Consider the following 18,412-nt stretch of genomic DNA (forward strand, 5'->3'; position numbering starts at 1 on the left):
ACATAAAATAACCTGCTCACTGAACTTTGTGGATATTATAAAAAAAAAGGTCCCTGCACCATAAACAATTCAAAATTACATCGATTTAAATGCATTACAGTACATGATGGGGAAATGCTAAATGCTCTGTCAACACTTATCCATGTTTGTCGCATTTTAGCTGCTTGACTACAAGACTTTAAGGAGGTTATCACAGAAGTAAACAAGGTAGGATTCGACTTACACATACTACAATCATAATTATATATCCATTATATTAATATATGTAGACACACGTTATGTATATATTTTCATATATTTAGTTACTTTACATGCAGTCGGCTTTCAACCATCGACCACATTTTTTTAGCCCAATGCGGCGCCGAAATCAAATTTTGGACACCCCTGTTCTATCATAACATATCTGTAGATTGTTTGTTGCTTCTCTGGGATTGCACTCTACAACATATCTGTAGATTGTTAGTTGCTTCTCTGAGATTGCACTCTACGGGCAAGTGCATGAATGCTAGCTAACAATTATCTTCAATATAATTAGTTATTAGGGCTGCGAATCTTTGGGTGTCCCACGATTCGATTCAATATCGATTCTTGGGGTCACGATTCGATTCAAAATCCTTTTTTTTTTTTTCGATTGAACGCGATTCTCGATTTAAAAACCATATTTTCCAGATTCAAAACGATTCTCTATTCATTCAATACATAGGATTTCAGCAGGATCTACCCCAGTCTACTGACATGCAAGCAGAGTAGTAGATTTTCGTAAAAAGCTTTTATAATTGTAAAGGACAATGTTTTATCAACTGATTGCAATAATGTAAATTAGTTTTAACTATTAAATGAACCAAAATATGACTTATTTTATCTTTGAGAAAATATTGGACACACTGTGTTGTCAAGCTTATGAGATGCGATGCAAGTGTAAGCCACTGTGACACTATTGTTCATTTATTTTTATTTTTATAAATGTTTAATGATAATGTCAATGAGGGATTTTTAATCACTGCTATGTTGAAATTGTAACTAATATTGATACTGTTGTTGATAATATTCATTTTTGTTTCACTACTTTTGGTTTGTTCTGTGTCGTGTTTGTGTCTCCTCTCAATTGCTCTGTTTATTGCAGTTCTGAGTGTTGCTGAGTCGGGTTTGGTTTTGGAATTGGATTGCATTGTTATGGTATTGCTGTGTACTGTTTTGTTGGATTGATTAATTTGAAAAAAAAAATGAAAAAAAAAATTAAATTAAAAAAAAAAAATCGATTTTTTTACAAATGAGAATCGATTCTGAATCGCACAATGTGAGAATCGCAATTCAAATCAATTTTTTCCCCACACCCCTATTAGTTATTGTGAAAAATGCGGATTTTTCTTTTTAAATGTTCTTTTAAACCACTAATGGTTACTACATACACTGTATTTTTGGGTTTCTAAATGTAACTTTGAGCAAGTTGCCTTTTAACATTTCGTCAAAAAAAGACGAAAAGGAAGAGGAAAAGTGTTGTTGATTTTTTTTTTTTTCTGAAACATCCTCACAAGAGACTGTGTAGCTTGATTATACATATTAACATGTCATCAGCTATGGAAAGTTAAGCTCCAGCCATTGACTTCCACAAAAGTACAACAACAACATTATTTTTTATCAATGCATATGAATAATATGTTGTTTTAAAATAATGTAAATGTTAAAGATTAAAATGTATTGGTAGTTGTGACAAAGTGGATGAGTTTGGCACTCATCATTAATCCCAACAGGTCATAATTCACATTATGTTATTGGTTTGCTAACATTTATAGCAGTACTTAGTAAGACACAATACTAGTTGAGTCTCAGTTAGATTGATCTGTTGCAGGATACATGTGTTTAGCAGCTCACCTTCAGAAATGTTTGGGGCGGAGCCACTAGCTACTTCCTGGTTTTGCAAAAGCTTGATGATGTCATCACTGACATCAACAGACCATACCAAGTAAAAGGGGATTAGTTTGTCTCCTACTTAGTTAATATTCTGTTAGATAGGAGAAGTATGTGTATAGATAGAGTCTCTATCTATAGGGTCATATTTTTAACACTATAAAGACACACTATTAAGATTGTAATTGTATGGAGGTTGGGAAATGTTAGGTTTGGTTTACATGACAACCTATGATGAATTCATTATGATGTGCTGCTAAAAACACTTAATTTATTTCATTTGGTTCAAGTGGTAGAAAATGGATTGATAGATGGGTTCAAGCATGTTTTGTCAATAAACATTCACAAACACAAAAAAAACAAAAAAACGTAGACATACGGTAGGGTTTTTTTCAAGTTTGACAGGGGAAAAAAACTGTGTCAAATATTGCAACAAATATTATATCATCTAACTTTTTTAGTCAAAATTCAAATAAATATTTAAATATAGAGTAAATATTTATTTTATTAAATGTATTAAATATTTAAATAAGAGTAGCTTCCGCTTTTCGCCAGTCCCTTACAAGTTTCTCGCTTACTCCAAACTTTCTTTCTGCTGCTCGATTGCCGTTTTCTGCTGCATATTTCACTACGTCCAGCTTGTAATCTGCAGTATATGATTTCCTTTTCGGTGCCATTTTTGTTCAGCCCTTCTCAGTTTTTATAAGTTACCGCCAATGTTGAAATGATCAATTTTCATAGGTACGGAAGTAGCAGGTAGCATCTTTTTTTTTCACAATGCACTTCTGCCATGACCCGCCCCCGCCGAATTTGTATTGGTTGACGTGTGTATGTGTGACGATTGCTGATATACGCCTAGTCTCTTACGTGAATGAGATAACTAATATTATTTGATATTTTACGGTAATGATTTAATAATTTCACACATAAGTCGCTCCAGAGTATAATCGCACCCCTGGCCAAACTATGAAAAAAACTGCGACTTAAAAAATCCGAAAAATACGGTAGTTTCCCTGAGCAGCGGTGTGTGTGGTGGCAAACAACAGAGAGTTTTTTTATTTGCATTAATGCACACATGTTAAAAGTGCAATTTTAATGTTAATAATGAATGTTAGCTTGCTAGCATGCTAAAATTAGCATGCTAGCTTTTTGAGCTAGTTTTGCTACCGTTTACCCCAGAGTCATAGTACGTGGTACGTGACACTTGTAAACTGTTAGCATGTAATAGTTAGCATGCTAACATTAAAGTGCTAACTTTTTTTTTGCAAATTGTACTCTTTTTTTTTTTAATCTAATTCCCCAGCCATACACCTTAGAGTCATAGAACTTGGTATGTGACCAGTGTTGGGTTAGTTACTGAAAACCAGTAACTAGTTACAGTTACTAGTTACTTGATTTCAAAAGTAACTCAGTTACTAACTCAGTTACTTACACCAAAAAGTAATGCGTTACTGTGAAAAGTAACTATTTAATTACTTCTTTTTCCCCTCTTTTTTTAAAGCTCCCATTAATGCCCTTTTAGCCTTCATTTCAGTACTGTTATTGCACTGGAGAATAATACAATGTGTTGATCAACTTGACATGCATTTGCATCACTGAACTCTGCTAAGCAATGTGGTCTACATACAACACACAAAGACAAAGATATGTTTCAAAGGGCCAATTTATTTCAGGCCAGAACAAATTGACAAAACTATTTTAAATAGCTGCAACATAATGGCACTTTAACTTTAAGTAGATAGGATCTTTGATCCAAGACACAACTTACATTTAACTAAAATGTTATTTTCTTTGTGCTCGACAAAAGAAAAGTATTGAGAATGTCTCCATGTTAAAAAACTCGACTTCTGGCTTCGCCATGATGTCTTGATAGTTGTTATGAGAGTAGCGTATGTGTGTGTGTGTGTGTGTGTGTGTGTGTGTGTGTGTGTGTGTGTGTGTGTGTGTGTGTGTGTGTGTGTGTGTGTGTGTGTGTGTGTGTGTGTGTGTGTGTGTGTGTGTGTGTGTGTGTGTGTGTGTGGCCCTTTAAGATATGACAGCGTGTGAGGTGAATGACGTCAGTGAGTGAGTGGGCGAGAGAAGTGAGGGAGCGGCGACAGTGAGTGTGTGCAGGTGCTCTAGCTTGGTGGATGGCTGCGTCCAATAAAGTCACAAAGTTGCAACAAACCGCCGGCCTCGTCATTCACCCTCAGCTGTAAAGACCTTCTTCCGGGTAAAGTGAAGGTTGTTAGCCCCGAAGTACATATGTCTCCCCTGCGCCCCTCGACTACGGTATGGGAGTCCCCCCGGCCCCCACCCACAGAAAGCACGCCTTTTCTTTTCCACCGCAGCGCTGCAATAAAACACACTCAGATCTTCTGTTTCTAGCCGATACTACATAAAAAATAACGCAGTAACGCATCATGCAGTAACGGTAACTGAGTTACTGAATATAAAAAATAACGCGTTAGATTACTAGTTACCGCCGAAACTAACGGCGTTACAGTAACGCGTTACTTTGTAACGCGTTAGTCCCAACACTGTATGTGACACAAATTAACTGTTAGCATGCTAAAATTAGCTTGCTAGGATGCTAACATTAGCGTACTAACTTTTTGAGCTAGTTTTGCTACCGTTTACCTTGGAGTCATATAACTTGGTATGTGACACTTGTTAGCTTTTAGCATGCAAATTATAGCATGCTAGCGAGCTAACTCAAGCATGCTAACTTTTTCATCTAATTTTACACTTTTTTTCTCTATTTCCGAGGCCATACACCTTACAGCCGTGTTAATTGACATGTGAAACATGATAACTCTTATCATGCTAAATGTTAGCAATTTTATGTAAGCATGCTAACGTTTTAGGCTAGCTGTGTAGCTCATTTTGTACAGTTACATCTAAAACTCTCGGATTCAGACAATCGGCACTATCTTCAAAAGCACGGCGGCTTCCGACGAGGTCCAGGACACAGATAGCAGGCCCATCAAACGTGGGAATTTTCTAGTTTTTATTAATGCACACATGTTAAAAGTGCAATTTTAAAGCTAATAATGTGCATGAAAGTATGAAGGTAATGACAAGCAAAAAAATATTTGTTTATTTCAACTATTTTCCCTAAAATATGCATTGAGGCTATGAAGTGTGTGTTATCCGATTACTCGATTAATCGAACAAAGTAATCAATAAAAGTACTCAATTACTAAAATAATCGATAGCTGCAGCACTACAAACAACTCTAAAAACTGTGCTATAACAGCATAGACCACAGGTGTCAAACTCAAGGCCAGGGGGCCAAATCTGGCACGCCACAATATTTTATGTGGCCCGCGAAAGCCTGGAAATAATATGCGTTAATAAAATGCTTAATCTTTTCTTACTAAATATATATGTTGTTTCCGTTTTGACATTAAAAATCATGTACTGCATGCAATTGCATATCTTTTCAAATTAAATATTATTAAAATATTATATAATATATTCCCAAAATATTTTTTGTTAAAATAAAGATAAATACTGTACTTAAATATCTGCCTGACTTACGATTTCAAAACAAATCATCAATCAAATTGTAGACTGTAAAATTGACGATAGATTTTACAGTTAACTTCCGCCGACTGAGTTTTTTACCATAAAATCAACTTTGGTACTGTTTTTTTCCATATACAGTAAGACACTAAAACTTTAAAACAAGATTTTACTGTAAAAAAAACAAACCTGGCAGCTCTGTTGCTAAAAACAGTGGTATTGTTTCTCCATTCCATTCCATTTATTCAATTTTTTTAAAAGCTGTAAAAAAAAAACACTGCTTTTACTGTAAAATTCTGGTGACTGAGCTGCTAGTTTTTATAGTTTTTAAAAAAAAAAATTTTGCAGCTAAAGTAAAAATATATATTGTTAATGTACTATATATATACAGTACATGTATATTCATATATTACTCATTGTTACAAGCGGCCCTCTGAGGGCAACCATAACTGTGACGTGGCCCTCAATGAAAACCAGTTTGACACCCCTGGCATAGACCACGTCAATTTAGACAAAATGAAGCAATATATTTATTCAATTAAACATTACCAATAAGTTATTGCAAAATAAGTAAACCAAACAGTATGAGTAGAATTAGTTCTTCTTTAAAATCTTAATCACTTGTCCAAACGTTTTCTGTTGGCTCTTTGTAGATGTTTTAGAGTTATGTCTAGTAGGTATTGAGGTTAATTTGTGTCTTTATTACAAAATCTTTTTTTACACTGAATTCATTTAAAACTGAATGTTTTACATTTGAATTTTGTGAAAATCAGTGAGTAAAAATTCACTGTAAAAAAACTGTTTTGAAAAATTCTGTTTATAAAAAAATTAGTGTAAAAAAATTCAGTACTAAAAGATTTGGTGTTGAAAAATTTTCTGCTTCAAAAAGCCAGACTCACTTCCGGTAAATTAAGACTGAAGCAATCGATCCTGTCTCAGAACCAGCCAATGAGATGCTAAGTTTGAAGTCACGTGACACGGGTCTCGCAAAACAGCATACAAAAAGCAGTTAACTGGCCTACCTTGGCATAATACAAAATAATTAACATTACAATGCGGCCTGCTGGATGTTTTCTAACTATAGAAAGGATTCCACTGGTTAAAATCTGCACTTTTGAGTGACATGGTTTCTACGTGTCATGATGTGCAGCTAAACTGACTGTGATACACAATGTGACCAGCAGATGGTGCTGGATAACGATGTTCAGGTAAACGTAAAGAAGAAGACATGTTTGCATGCAATCATGGAGAGAGGAATAAATGTTTGAACATAAGCTCTGTTCACAAGACAAAGTTTGGTCATTAAGAGATGAACAACACACTACGGTAACCATAGAAACTGATATCATATTGAATAAGTAGATGTTTTTTTATCCGTTTGCCTTTATTGCTGTGTTTGTTGCATTGTGTTGCTCCATTATAAAATATGTCGATCAAGGAGGTGGTCTGCAGTAGGGGAGCAATGTTCATATATTCTAAATATTCAGTGTTTTATTGTTCATAGTTAATGTTGTAAATCTCACAGCAGGTGTATGCGTTTGTGTGTAGACATAAACAGTTTTGAAACTACACTTGTGTGAATGGAGATCGTTTCAACCCCATATATGCGTTGTTCGTGTGGACATGGCCTGACACTCGCTATGCCCTTTTTGCGCTGTAAACAAGCCCCGCCCACTCTTCCCCACATTGTTTGTTCCCACAGCTCCGTACGTCACTCAAAACTGCAGATTCTAACCATATGGTTTGAAAATATCCAGCGGGCGCATTAAAAATGTTAATTATCTTGTATTATGCCCAGGTAGCCCGGTTAACTGCATTTTTAAGCTGTTTTGCAAGACTCGTGTCACGTGACTTCAAACTTGACACCTCATTGGCTGGTTCAGAAACAGGCTCGATTGCTTCTGTCTTAATTTGCCGGAATTGAGTCTTACATTTTGAAGCAGCAAATTTTTCGACACAGAATTATTTTTACACTGATTTTGTATACCCTGATTTTTTTAACACTCAATTTTTATACACTGAATTTGTTTACACAGAATTTTTGTCCACTGAAATTTTTTACATTGAATATTTATACACTAAATTTTAAAACACTGAATTTATTTTCAATTAAATTGTCAGCATAATTTGATGTAAAAAAAAATTCAGTTCACAAAATTCTTATTTATAACGATTCTTAACCGATTCAAAAATGTATTTATCTTTTTTATTTATTTTATTAAACAAAACCAGTTTTCTTTTAAGTAATATAGAAATTGATCAGATATGTCTATCAATTTTATGGAGGAATGTAGTAAGTCATAGAACTGGCACCCAAAGTTATTAGAAAAAGTAGTGATTTTGAATCGAGAATCGATTCTGAATCGAATCGTTACCCCCAAGAATCGAATCGAATCGTGTGGTGCCCAAAGATTCACAGCCCTACTATCTAGTGTGTTTGACTATTATGGTAATATAAGCAAAGTATAAAACGAGAGAAAAATAAGGTAGTATTTTATTTTGTGTCCTCTTCTGATGTTTTCCTCAAGATGACTGAGGAAGTACTAAAAAAGCATGAAGAAACACATGCTATGGTGTGAAAGTCTGGAAATGGCGATTATTTTATATTTCTTTTTTTGCTCATAATGTTAACCATATCAGTTTTGAAGTAATCATCGACCACGGCGACAAAAACATGCAATTAGGTGATCAAAATAAGTACAGCTAGTTATCTACAAAATCTTAAAAAATACATTGTTAGCATGGGAAATTAATAAAGAGAGCTTATCATCTGGACGCTATGGGTCCTTTACGTCTACGACTTCAGCTTATATTTTGTAAATCAATATTAATACGAGAAGATGGAGACACCTGCATGTTTCGGAGGAGCTGGAAGATCTCCATGGTTCTGAGGACAATGTCTTGGACCGTCTCCTGGCCGATGCGACACAATGAGGCGGTGTTGACATCACGCGCTGCCTGGCCCTGCTGCTGCTGAGGCGGCGGTGGCGGCCCCGTAAAAGGTGACACTAGTGCAGGAGTTGTCATGGAGACAGCGGGTAGCAATGACGGAGGGGGACTGGATCCACGTAAATTGACCTGTCAGATATCAGACCGGAGGACAACAGTACACCCTTGTGTGCCTTGAAGTAAGAGAAAAAAAGATTGGAGGGGTAGAAGTGGGACAAATTGAGGTTAGTCAAAGCCTAAAATTGTTATAAATACAATTCAACACTATTTGTTATGTTATGTTATGTTATTTTCATTTATTATGCGCCCCCCAACCAACTGTTACAAACACAGCCCGAGTGGAGAAACAACAACAAAAAAATAAAAAATAAAAATAAATAATAAAAATTTTAAAAAAAAAATATATATATATATATATGTTTACTACAACACCTCAATTAACAACACGGAGCAGGCAGTTAAGATGAGAGATATACAAGGTAAAGGACACATTCATAAAAATATTCCACTGAAAAGTTAAAAGATGCAAGAGCCATTTTGATATTCTTTTTTTTTTAAATACTATAACTAGATTTTTTAAAGGAAAAAACAATGCATGCCTGCTTTGTTTTATTAGTTATTAATATGTAATTTTTTTCTCATTACATTACACCCGTTTGCTGTTTTAATCCGCTTTTTATGATTTTTTTGTAATAAAAGTATTTTTAGAATGTGCCACGGGTCGTTAAAAAATTAGCTGCAGGTCGCAAACAGCCCTCGTGCCGCACACCCCTGCATTGCCGCTTAATTCTGTCTTAAAATAATGCTGACACTAATATCATTTATTGGCAATCATTTGTGTAGGAACACATCATAAATGTGCTGCGACGTATATATCCATCTATCCATCCATTTTCTACCACTTGTCCCTCTCAGGGTGGCGGGGGTGGCTGGAGCCTATCCCAGCTGCACTCACAGTAGATGGCTATAAGAATTATGAAAGATCAAAAAGAAGAGGGAAAGGTTTTGAAAAAATAAAATACTGTATTTATAAATGTATAAATATGACTTTAAAGAAATACAATGAAAATGTAATAAAAAAAAAAAAATTAAAATAAATATTACTAAGAAAAAAAAAGAAAAAAAAAAATTTTTAATGATTTTTTTTAGAAAAGTATTTTTAGAATGTGCAGGGGGCCATTAAAAAAAATTAGCTCCGAGTCGCAAAATGGCCCCCATACTGCACTTCAGACATCACTGTATCAATGCTTAATTAACATTTTTGTTTATTTAAAATAAAAAAATTAAATACTGTATTTTTAAATGTACAAATATGACTTTACAGAAATACAATAAAAATATTATAAATAAATACAATAAGAATACATCTAACTAATTAAAAATATGAAAAAAAGGTTAAAAAAAATTGTTATTGTTACTTGTTTGCTGTTTTATTCCACTTTTTGTAATTTTTTTTTTTTTTTTATAAAAGTAGTTTTAAAATGCGCAACAGGCCGTTAAAAAAAATTTGCTCCGGGTCGCAAAATGATCCCCATTATGCACTTTGGACATCCCTGTATCAGCGCTTAATTTGGTCTCAAAATATTGCTGACAATACTATTGTTTATCAGCAATAATTTGTAGATAGTGTTATTACAGTAATGAAAAATTAAAAAGAAGAGGGAAAGGTGTTGAAAAAATAAAATACTGTATATATAAATGTACAAATATGACTTTAAAGAAATACAATGAAAATGTAATAAATAAATACAATAAGAATAAATCTAACTGATAAAAAATATGAAAAAAAATTAAACATTTTTTACTTGTTACATTACACCTGTTTGCTGTTTTATTCCACTTTTTATTTTTATTTTTTTTATAAAAGTATTTTTAGAATGTGCAGCAGGCCGTTAAAAAAATAGCAAAATAGCTCCAATTCTGCACTTTGGACATCCCGCATACTTTGGTCTCAAAATAATGCTGACAATACTATTGTTTATCAGCAATAATTTGTGGGACAGTAAATGTGTAGCAATATACAGTATGCAGTAGATAGTGCAATTACAGTAATGAAAAATTAAAAAGAAGAGGGAAAGGTGTTGAAAAAAGAAACTACTGTATTTATAAATGTACAAATATGACTTTAAAGAAATACAATGAACATTTAATAAATAAATACAATAAGAATAAATCTACTTAAAAATATGAAGATTTTTTTTAATCACATATAACACAATAAGAATAATAAATAATAATAAAAAATAATAAATATGAAAAAAACTGTTTTTGATGTTACATTACACCTGTGTGCTGCTTTATTCCACTTATGATTTTTTTTTTTTTTTTTATAAAAGTATTTTTAGAATGTGCAGTAGGCAGTTAAAAAAATTGCAAAAGGGCCCCCATTCCACACTGTATCAGTGCTTACTTTGGTCTCAAAATAATGCTGACAATACTATTGTTTATCAGCAATAATTTGTGGGACAGTATATTAAGAATGTCTAGCAATATACAGTATACAGTAGATAGTGCAATTACAGTAATGAAAAATTAAAAAGAAGAGGGAAATGTGTTGTAAAAGAAAATAATGTATTTTGTAAATGTACAAATATGACATTAAAGAAATATAATGAACATTTAATAAATAAACAAAATAAGAATACATCTAAGTAATAAAAAATATGAAAACTATTTTAAAAACAATTTCTTTTTACATTACTCCTGTTTTCTGTTTATTCCACGTTTTATTTTATTTTTTATAAAAGTATTTTTAGAATGTGCAGCAGGCTGTTAAAAAATGAGCAAAATTGCCCCCATTCCCCACTTTCGACATCCCTGTATCAGTGCTTAATTTATTAGTGCTTAATATATTCAAGAATTATTATTATAATATTATAATACAAATCCATTTAATAAAGTCAAATACAAATAAGGCAACAAGAGAAGTATCCCACACTTCTCTTTTGTAAAGTACATTTGTACAGGCATCTACGTCAACAATATGATTTGTCTGAAAAGAGCTGGACAAGACAAATCAATTAAACTTTTAAAAATAAATATATATATATATATATATATATATATATATATATATATATATATATATATATATATATATATATATATATATATATATATATATATATATATATATATATTTAAGAATGTGTAGCAATGAAAAGGGAAAGGTGTTGAAAAAGGTACTTATAAGAGGTATAAATATGACTTTAAAAAATACAATGCAAATGTAGTAAGTAAAAAAAAAAGAATATATCTATTTATGAAAAATATAAATATGATGGAAACACATCATTCATAATAAAGGATATAGACTAATCAATAACTTATTACTCATGATCAACGAAGGAAAATATGACATATTTATTAATTGTTGTATTGTTTTGTCGATTGTTGAGGACTTTAGTAACGTTAAAGCAAACAAGTTTAGTGTTGAAATGTATTTCAGTCGCACCAAAGCGTCAAGACGCCATGTTTAAGACACAACTAAATAGCATAAACATGATGAAGTAGTAACAGTACTAATATTTCCATATGTCAAAAGTGGAGTGCTTGTTATCATAGCTGAGTACACCCGAAAGACGTCGGCAAATAAACCTTAAGACGACTGTGAGTGTTCCTAATTGTTAAACAACACATTTGTATCGACCTGTGTGGTGATAAGACGTTTGACAACAATGTTTGTTACCTGTGTGGAGATAAATGTGTCTCTTTTGATTTCATGTCAACTTCTCTGCTGCGAGGAGGATAACGGTGTGAAGTATCGCGAGAAGTACGGTTGAAGCTATAACTCTCCTAGTAGAAGCGCAACACAATTTAATACCTCGCGGGGAGTTGAGTTTGGGAAATTAGGACGTTTTTAGTTCACTTGTTGTGATTTTAATGCATGTAAATTAGGATTTTATTAAGTCTTCACTCAATAAATGTCTATGAATGTTGCTTTCCAAAGTGGATTACATTTGGCATTACGGTAAAGCACAGCGTCTTAGTGTGCCCAAGTTCCCTGGTGCGACAGCGCCATGGTGTGGTAGATTGTGGAAGTAACAATACATATTTCAATTAAAAAATATATTCAAATGCTTTTCATTTCATGCGTGTTTTCTCATGTGCTGAAACAGCTTTTATTTTAAAAAATGTTTGTAAAAATAAAAAAATTCCATATAAAAGGAGATTATGACGCATATTACTAGTTCATATTTCAGTTTTCCTTTTATCTAGCTCATCTTTTGGGTATTGTCTCCACTTATTTAAAAAATGACACTACTCATAGCGACTGCAGGATAAATGATTACTTTTACAAATTCCAATTACAACGCCACAAGTCAACATATTGCTGCAATACATGCCCACTTTGATGTAATTTAGAAAATATGAATAATTTCATATTTACATTACTTACAAACTCAGAATAAGTCCTGGATACGAGAGGGCAAACAATATTTCATGACTTTGTATTCTCACGTTGTCTCAGTTGTATCGAAAAGGAATATTTGTATTATGACTGTCAATATTGCATCAATATATTGGTAAAAATGTAATTAAAATATATTTTGCCTAAAATTTTATAATTATCAACAAATTAAAAAGGCAAACAATGTTACCTCTGGATAAATTGGGGTTTTAAACAAAATTTACAAATAAAATGTTTTCACTATGTGAACCAATTTGATACACAGTTTGTAATAAGACAAATTCATGGGGAAAACACATCCATGCATCCATCCATCTTCTTCCGCTTATTAGAGGTCGGGTCGCGGGGGGCAGCAACCTAAGCAGGGAAGCCCAGACTTCCCTCTCCCCAGCCATTTCGTCCAGCTCCTCCCGGGGGATCCCGAGGCGTTCCCAGACCAGCCGGGAGACATAGTCTTCCCAACGTGTCCTGGGTCTTCCCTGTGGCCTCCTACCGGTCGGACGTGCCCGAAACACCTCCCTAGGGAGGCGTTCAGGTGGCATTCTGACCAGACGCCCGAACCACCTCATCTGGCTCCTCTCGATAGGGTGAGAATCTCTCCACATCTCTAAGGGAGAGCCCCGCCACCCGGCGGAGGAAGCTCATTTCGGCCGCTTGTACCCGTGATCCTGTCCTTTCGGTCATAACCCAAAAACACATTTTAAATATACATTTTTTTGTCCAAAATGGTATTAACCAACTTGCACGTATAGTCGTTTGCAGTCCTGGTTACCAGTCAGCACTAACACCGTGTGCCACTGACTGAGCAGGAAGGGGCTAGGAATGTGTTTGTGGTGAAATCCCATATGAAGCACCGTCATTTATTAATTGACATTTTACTTAATACAAAACGGGACCTTGTGTGATTCTTATATAGGCATCGCATTAGTACCACAATTTGCTGTATTGCACACCCTACAGCCGTTTGTCATACTTGAACTGTGAATTTATTGAAAAGAAGTCCACTTATACCTTACAATTGTATAAAAATGTTACTGGTCTTTGTAAATAACCAGTATGAGTGCATACAAACATCCTTAGCTCAAATACCCTTGAGCACCAGCTTTGATACTGATAGATTGTGATAATAAATGGACTTTAACAGGCACTTGATTATCAATAAAAATGAAAAAAAAGAAGAAAAAAAAAGAGTTCAGGCACAACAGGAATAGACTGAATGGACAGATGTAGCTTCTCTTGAACTAGGAAATAAGCTTCATTGTCTCATCAATAGTTCCACACTCTTCATGGAAAACCTCAGTAATCAGTGCAAGGTCATGCACACACTTGTGTGTGTACTGCAGCATCAACAAATGAGTGACAAAAGAAGAGCAAAACATGGACATTTACATCAAAGACTGATGCGAAACTACATCTTTGGGTCCTCACACAGGTTGCACCCAGGCTTCAGGTCAGCCTGTCGCTCCATTTGGATGGTGACGGAGTGGAAGTTGTAAGAGGAGTAGCAGGCCTGCGTCATCTCTCGCAGGACGGTCTGAGCGTCCACCGACTCATCTGGGAAGAGAAAGAAAATATTCAGGTTCAGGGCTGCAGGGCAAAGGCAATCCCATCATTCGTTGGTTTTTACTGCTGATCTGGTCTAGCATCACGGCTGAGCTGGAGCCTATTGGGGGAGAAGTATACACTTGGATGTAACTTGTTTTGTTTTTTATATCATTCATTCCAGGTAGAACAATCAACATAATAAAATAAATAAATCATGAATAAAAAGGAGCAGAAATAAGTATACCGTATTTTTCAGACTATAAGGCGCACTTAAAATCCTTTCATTTTCTCAAAAATCGACAGTGCGCCTTATAACCCGGTGCGCCTAATGTACGGAATAATTCTGGTTGTGTTTACGGACCTCGAAGCAATTTTATTTGGTACACGGTGATAAGTGTGACCAGTAGATGACAGTCACACAAGAGATACGTGTAGACTGCAATATGATGGCAGTAAACAACACCAAAACTTTAAATGTTCCATTGAGAACATAAAACTTTACACAAGGCGCTCAAAAATCTGTCAAAAATGTTTTTAGTATGACTTCGGTAAGCTATGAAGCCGCACCGCTTGATGGATTGTCGGACCATTAAACATATGAGTATTATTATGGTTTGTGTATAAGGACGGCAAAATGGCACCCGTTAGCAGACATTATCTGGCGTTGTGTTTCGCAATATTATGCAAAACCAACTTTTCTTACCTTCTGGTACCTGCTGATCTGTATTTGGGATCTGCATAAGTCCTGAAAATGTGCGCACGTCCGTAATTGTAGTCTGTAGTCATAAGCTTCTTCTTTTTCTCTACCTTTTTATGTGGCATTCATCTTCCGCTGTTGCCATTTCTAGTATAAAGTAGTGTAAAGTTCTTACTTATATCTGTCAGTAAACTCGCTATCAAAGCACTAAAAACTGTAGTGGGTTTACATAATTCACCCAAGGAACTTAAGTTATTAGAGAGTTCCGGTCGGACGGTTTTTCACGGGACACATTTCCGGTGTTGTTGCATTATTGAGCCACGGATGAGGAGATGCTGCTCCGTTATTGATTTAAGTAAAGACTGAATGTCATTAAAACAGTTAGCTCCATCTTTTGACACTTTTTCCACTCCCGTCCTTGCACGCTACACCGCTACAACAAAGATGACGGGGAGAAGACGCTGTCGAAGGTGAGCCACGTAAATAAGACCGCCCACAAAACAGTGTATCCTGAAGAGATGCTCTGAAAGCGACTTGAAAATGGTCTTTAAAACATAATGTATGCAACATTTTGACCAAAGAACCACCATTACATGTTATGTTGACCACAAGATAGTGTTTTAAATAAAAAAATAAAAATCATATGACGACCCCTTTAATGCGCCTATGGTCCGAAAAATACGGTAACTTTTAATATCTGCCCCCCACTCACACAGTTACATTTGCTGTTTAACTCAAGACTATTTAGGCATGTTTTCTATATTCCTAACATACACATTTTATAACAGAACAAAATAAACATGGAAACGATAAATTTACTCCAAATCATATCCAAAGAACTGCAGTAGCCTTGTGGTTAGAGTGTCCGCCCCGAGACTGGAAGGTTGTGAGTTCAAACCCCGGCCGAGTCATACCAAAGACTATAAAAATGGTCTTTGGTGCCAAGTCTCCCTGCTTGGCACTCAACATCAAGGGTTGGAATTGGGGGTTAAATCACCAAAAACATTCCCGAGCGCGGCCACCGCTGCTGCTCACTGCTCCCCTCACATCCCAGGAGGTGAACATGGGGATGGGTCAAGTGTGTGTGTGACTATCGTTGGGACTTTAACTTTTCATCATCATGATTTTTACATTTGTTTTAAATACAGTAGAGTTGACATAGTTTGATTTAAATGCTTCTTTCCATTGTCTCCGTTCTAAACCTTGATCTATTAAAGAGCTCACGTCCATTTACAGTAGATTATAATTACTTTCTCTCTTGACAAATCTGTTTTGAAGGTTGTTTGGAAGAAATGTTGCATGTGCTTTGTAGGATATTATACTCTGCCCATTCATTACATTTCAGTAAGTAAGTAACTTGATACGTCCATACTTGCCAACCCTCCCGATTTTCCGAGGAGACTCACGAATTTCAGTGCCCCTCCCGAAAATCTCCCGGGGCAACCATTCTCCCGAATTTCAACCCGGACAACAATATTGGGGGCGTGCCTTAAAGACACTGCCTTTAACGTCCTCTCTCTCACATGAAACCTTCACCCCTTAACAGCCGCATGCTGTCCAGGCGTCCGCTTTTCCTTAGAGATGTCCGATAATATCGGCCAGCCGATATTATCGGCCGATAAATGCTTTAAAATGTAATATCGGAAATTATCGATATCGTTTTTTTTATTATCGGTATCGGTTTTTTTTGTTTTGTTTTTTTTGTTTTTTTTATTAATTCAACATAAAAAACACAAGATACACTTACAATTAGTACACCAACCCAAAAAAACTCCCTCCCCCATTTACACTCATTCACACAAAAGGGTTGTTTCTTTCTGTTATTAATAGTCTGGTTCCTACATTATATATCAATATATATCAATACAGTCTGCAAGGGATACAGTCCGTAAGCACACATGATTGTGCGTGCGGCTGGTCCACTAATAATACTAACCTTTAACAGTTAATTTTACTTATTTTCATTAATTACTAGTTTCTATGTAACTGTTTTTATATTGTTTTACTTTATTTTTTATTCAAGAAAATGTTTTTAATTTATTTATCTTATTTTTTTTTATAAAGGGACCTTATCTTCACCATATTTGGTTGTCCAAATTAGGCATTATAATGTGTTAATTCCACGACTGTATATATCAGTATCGGTTGATATCGGTATCGGTAATTAAGGGTTTGGTCAATATCGGATATTGGCAAAAAGCCATTATCGGACATCCCTACTTTTCCTCCATATAAACAGCGTACCGGCCCAGTCACATAACAATGTAGCGTTGGACGGGTTTAACAATGGTCTGTACTCGAGGAAGTCAAGAAATGTTGACACGTTGTATGATTTTTTAACTGGTTTAATGATAAGGTAAGACATACTTGGTCAACAGCCATACATGTCACACTGAGGGTGGACGTATAAACAATTTTAACACTGTTACAGATATGCGCCACACTGTGAACCCACACCAAACAAGAATGAAAAACACATTTCGGGAGAACATCCGCACCGTAACACAACATAAACACAACAGAACAAATACCCAGAATCCCTTGCAGCACTAACTCTCCCGGGATGCTACAATAACACCTACGGCTTTTGGAGCTCAGTGCACAACTGCACACACAACAAGAAGGAGACGAAGCAGAAGAACGAAGAGGAGACATGGCCACGACGAGTAAGAAGAAGAAATACGCTGGCAAGTTCCAAAATTATTGGAAAAAAGAATTTCATTTCATCCAGAAAAGCTCGAAGGGGAAGGGGTATGCTGCCTGCACCTCACCCCCCAGCCCCCCAATCCCAAATTCGGAGGTCTGAAGGTTGGCAAGTATGGATACGTCACACCCCTTTTAGCTGGGTGCCTATGGCGAGCCTAAGCTAGTAGGGGCAAAATGACAAGGTGTTGTTGTTGTAAACGGCACATAAGCAAAGACGACAAGAATTCCAGCACATTGTGTTGCAAAATACGTCGTACGGTTGAAACAAGGACAGTGTTTCCCATAAACTGCCAAGATACCTGTGGCGGTGGGGGCGTGGCTATGAGCGTGGTCACCATGACATCATCGATTAATTTGCATAATTTACTACAATGATTTGATTTTCTCTAAAAAGGCTAAAAAAATGTATACTTACTAATTAGTAACAGTTTTGTTTTAAACTTCCATCCATCCATCCATTTTACAATATAATTACAACACTTTATGTACATATTTATATACAGATTTGAACAATAAGTTATTCACTGAAATATATTTATTAATTGTGGTTCTTACAAAAAATATATCTCATAAAATATAAAAGCTAAAATGTCTCAAAGCTCTGCCCCTTTAATTAGTGCATACTAAATAATTTAACTTTAGCCTACTACTACAACCATATTATTTACCAGCAACATAAAGTGAAACAG

General features: G+C 35.1%; 2 protein-coding genes across 6 annotated transcripts in view; both read right to left on the bottom strand.

The window, feature by feature from the left end:
• Positions 1–12,114, bottom strand: part of med30 (mediator complex subunit 30) — a 148,052-nt gene extending 135,938 nt beyond the window's left edge. For both annotated transcript variants that reach the window (XM_062029981.1, XM_062029982.1), the window contains exons 1-2: positions 12,053–12,114; positions 8,266–8,537 (exon numbers count right to left, since the gene is read on the bottom strand). In XM_062029981.1, the coding sequence (XP_061885965.1) occupies positions 8,266–8,442 (177 nt within the window). In that variant the 5' untranslated portion in view covers positions 8,443–8,537; positions 12,053–12,114. The remainder of the gene's footprint in view (positions 1–8,265; positions 8,538–12,052) is intronic.
• Positions 12,115–13,637: 1,523 nt separating this feature from the next.
• slc30a8 (solute carrier family 30 member 8) overlaps positions 13,638–18,412 on the bottom strand; it is a 32,454-nt gene continuing 27,679 nt past the window's right edge. The window contains exon 10 of one of the 4 annotated variants that reach the window (XM_062029983.1): positions 13,638–14,329. In XM_062029983.1, coding sequence (XP_061885967.1) covers positions 14,184–14,329 — 146 coding nt within the window. In that variant the 3' untranslated portion in view covers positions 13,638–14,183. The remainder of the gene's footprint in view (positions 14,330–18,412) is intronic. The other 3 variants (XM_062029986.1, XM_062029985.1, XM_062029984.1) reach the window with 3 other exon arrangements.

The sequence above is a fragment of the Entelurus aequoreus genome, linkage group LG20 (genome assembly GCF_033978785.1).
Source record: "Entelurus aequoreus isolate RoL-2023_Sb linkage group LG20, RoL_Eaeq_v1.1, whole genome shotgun sequence".
Taxonomy (NCBI): domain Eukaryota; kingdom Metazoa; phylum Chordata; class Actinopteri; order Syngnathiformes; family Syngnathidae; genus Entelurus; species Entelurus aequoreus.